Raw genomic sequence first — 4,178 nt, forward strand, 5'->3', positions numbered from 1 at the left:
GTATGTATGTATGTATATACGTATGTATGAATGTACGTATGTACGTATGTACGTATGTACGTATGTACGTATGTACGTACGTATGTACGTATGTATGTATGTATGTACGTATGTACGTATGTATGTATGTACGTATGTATGTATGTACGTATGTACGTATGTATGTATGTACGTATGTATGTATCTATCTGTGTATCTATGTACGTATCTATCTATGTATGTATCTATCTATCTATTCTCAGGCACTAGTGGGTAAGGAGTGTGAGAGCGAGTCCGACTGTGGAGCGGGCGAGTGCTGTCAGATCCTTAGTGAGTTTATGGTGGTGAGTCGACGAGCTGTGGAACTGCCCCCGCCTGAAATCTTGATGCCTGGGTCCACAAAAGGTATGGTGTCTGTTAATTGACATTCTCACAGTGACGTATGACCCCCCTTCCTTTTTCCTTCACTTTCGATCTCCCTCTCTTTCTCTCTCCCCCCCCCCCCCCCCCCCACCCCCTTCGTCTCTTTTGTCTTTTGATAAAAGACGGAGTTTTTCAATCTTTACTCTATTTTCCAGTTGTTTTCAAATTTGGTTTTTAAAAATCTGACCCAAACATTGTTTAGTCCAAATATAGCACCTCATCTCCACTAAATAACACTTGGTCCAAGCACCAGGACAAGGGGTGTTAAGCGTCTGGAATAGGGGTGAGTAGTGTCTGGACTAGGGGTGTATTGTGATTAGACTAGTCATGTAAAACGTCAGGACTACGGGTGTGTGTATTGTATAACGTCTGGACAAGGGGTGTACAGTGCTTGGACTAGGGGGTATACTATTTGGATTAGTCATGTATAACGTCAGAATTAGGGGCGTATAGAGCAATATATCAGGACTAGGGGTGTATAGTGCCTGGACTAGCTGTGTCGCGCCTGCCCTTTCTGCTGTCGTATAGCTATTCCGCTTGTTGCGTCCACCCACACCTCACCCAAATACACTGAGAGAGAATCGGGGATGCCCTGAAAGCAGCAAAGTATCCAGCGCCAATAGGACAGTAGTCTGAATCCTTTTCGAGAGACGTAATTCAACGGGAGGACTCGAATCTCTAGTAACCTTTTGTCACTTTTTAATGTTTTTAAACGCCCTAATCAACACCGTTTAAATCATTTAGGAAGCAGGCTTCCGATCCTGCTTGAAAGGGCTAACCTGGGCTGACAGGGATGCAACATCCCAGTATAAAGAAAGACATACTTCATAAAATGTCCCCTTCCCTAGCAGCGAAGCGCCTAATTAATCGTTGCACCACAGACGCCGGTCTTACGGCTCTGAAAAGGACGCAATCCCTTCCAATACCGTTTTGATAAATACTTCTCAGAGTCAAAGAAACGTTTTTATACTTAGAGTACAGCAGAATTCTTTTTCCCCCCGGTCAACACATTATCCGGTAAAACAACACTGCAGTTATCGCAAAAGTTTCAAAGCAACCCATTACATCTGCCTCTCTCAGCCTTAACATTCGGAATGGTAAAGGATTGATTTCTCGCCCGCACGACAACAGTAGAGTTATTTAGGAGGCAAAACCTTTGAATAAGCATCCACCTCAGACATGTTTATGGTAATAGGGTGGAAAACATGAAAAGAAGTGAAACAACGTAAGTTTAAGATTACCCACTCAGGGAATGTAGCCAAGCTCACAGCCTAACGTAATACCACCTGGGAAAACGAAACTTGGAACCAAATCAAGGTGTAGATTTTCATATCCTTGATTCGAAGTTGTTTACGAATACAGAAAGCGCACGAAAGTTTGAGGTCGAAATTTAAGGGGAGTCTGAACTTTGGAATTCGTTCGTGTATTTCCTGTCACCACAATGTTCGGATCGGACCATCCCAGCGCTCATCTTTCCAAAAGGTCTAGTCGCTATATAAATGAGTGTCTTTTTGTACAAAGCTTTATCATTTGAAATTGAATTCTTTCACACAGAGCGCCGATGTTCAGTAAAAGTAAAGTGTACTAACCCCCCCCAATTACTTTCAAACTTTATTACCTAGTCGGCAATTAGCAGGGTCACAGCGGGGGTCACAATGGCGTTGTCTTACAAGAAAAGGTCAACAGTGAGCTTTGATTGTCGAGATAAGTGGAGACATGGGAGGGGGGGAGGGTATACTTTATTTTTACCCGATGTTCTTGGAAAAAGTATAGAAGCCGATGAGCAACTTAACAAAATGTATTTAAATAAAATTTTAATCAATAATAAAAGAATGCATGTGTCTCTTTCAGGAACATGTCAGATGTACCGAGTGGAAGGTCAAGGTTGCGACAGCCTCGCAAAGATCAACGGCTACTGCGGCTGCGGTCCGGGGCTGTACTGTAACGTGTACGAGGCGCCCCTGCCCACCACCGCCAAACACGCGCCACCACTCACACGCAGGGACATGCGCCCTTCTAGGCCTGGCTATCATTGGGTGTCTCAGTGCGATAAGACCAACAGCACTACAAAACAGCCGTGAATCCAAACCTATACGAAGAAAAGATGGCCACCGTTCAATTTCAAAATTTGGTATCGGATAGACAGTAGCAATGGAGACAAGAACAGTAACATAACCAAAAACAACAATAAAGATAATAACAACAGCAACAATACCAATGATAACAACAGGCTAATGATTTTAGAAAAACAACCATATGTGAAAGATCAAAATACTACTACTACTACTACAGGGTCTGTGGATTGCAAAATCAGAATAATAATTTGACAGTCAATGGTTTTTATGAATATTGTCTTTACTTATTTCGTTGTTCAGTTTATATGATGGGCTCGTGGACATATTCAAACAGAATATGAGTTGCATCCCTTACTCAAAATTTTACTCGTGTTGCACTGAGGACAACAACACAGCACTTATATGACCTTAGTGTGTTGCAAGTGCCGTAAAACTCTTACTTAAAATTAAGGACTATTACTGTGTTTTACAAGGTATGAGAAAGGGAAACAACGGCAAAGTGAACTTATACAAAAAACAACAACAACTCCCCCCTACCTGAACTGAAAGCTGAGAGAAAGCTATCATTTTTACTCTGTGCCAGTTAAGCTGTTTACAATGAGAAATTTCATTTCGCCAAATTGAGTCAATAATTAAAAAATCACGGTTGCAATAAATCTGTTAAAGCATTATCTTGTTCTTGGAATGTATCATGCTTACAAATGTTTTTGGACATCTTTTACATGGTTATTGAACGCTGTTTGTACGAGCAAAGAGAAAGATATATACAACCTCATAATTTCAAGCAGTTGTTTATAGTCTTTCAATAGGTAGAACTGAAGGGGCACATGTCCATACAACAGCTACCACGTTCATTTAATTCTATACCCAATTCATAAATGAAAGTTTAGCATAACCGCTATCATTCGCACAAATGCTATAGCCGTGTACTAGCTCATAGCAAGTTAAACTGAAATAATAAGAGAAAATGCATTTTCTATTGATGGAAGATCGGACGGAACATCAGATCCAGGAACAAAACCCTCATCTTCATTTTCTAACAACAAACTTGACAAGACTCTCTCGCTGACATTGATATAATAATAATATTACAGCAATATCTTTTTTACGTCACAACCGAAACAATTTTGATAACTAAGGGGAAAAAAGGGTGGGGGCAGCCTCGACCGTGTTTTCCGGGTGAATCTGGACTGAGTGGCATACAACATCCGAGATAAAGACTGGTTGAATTCATGTCTTTTTGGGTGCAACGATAAAGGACATACCCACTGCATTACGAGTGCATCGGCCAGTTTCTTAACATAACAGCAAAACAAAAACATAATTATTGTATGTTCAGAGCCGACTGAGCTGCTTCGGTCAAATAAAACCTCCTCAACGCCACATGAAGAGAAAGAGTACTTGTACAAAAGAAGAGAAACTGAACGCATTTCAGTTTATATTTATTTATTTATTTATTTTCAGCATTCCTTTGCTGCAGTCAGCGTTGAAAGGGAAAAGGAAAATAAGACGTCTCAGTCTCAGTAGGACTGTCTGTTTATCTCGCAGTTGCAGCCAACGCTTAGATCGAGGGGAAGCAGATGTAAACACCGCGCACTGGGTTGCAACCCTGATAATTGGTATAAGTAAAGGGGTTAAAGTAGATACAGAACTTGAGCTTTTGGATAATAATAATAATAATAATAATAGTAATAATAATAT

General features: G+C 40.7%; 2 protein-coding genes across 3 annotated transcripts in view; one reads left to right on the plus strand and one right to left on the minus strand.

Annotated features, from left to right (window-relative positions):
* LOC101859661 (gamma-aminobutyric acid receptor subunit beta) overlaps window positions 1–4,178 on the minus strand; it is a gene marked incomplete at its 5' end in the record, with an annotated part of 100,762 nt that overhangs the window by 46,680 nt on the left and 49,904 nt on the right.
* LOC106012701 lies at window positions 243–3,148 on the plus strand (the record flags this gene model as incomplete). The annotated part of the gene is given in 2 exon segments (XM_013086434.1): window positions 243–384; window positions 2,254–3,148. Coding segments are annotated over 2 exon segments (372 nt in total), but the record flags the coding sequence as incomplete, so codon positions are not given.

Source organism: Aplysia californica, unplaced genomic scaffold (assembly GCF_000002075.1).
Source record: "Aplysia californica isolate F4 #8 unplaced genomic scaffold, AplCal3.0 scaffold00467, whole genome shotgun sequence".
Lineage (NCBI taxonomy): Eukaryota > Metazoa > Mollusca > Gastropoda > Aplysiida > Aplysiidae > Aplysia > Aplysia californica.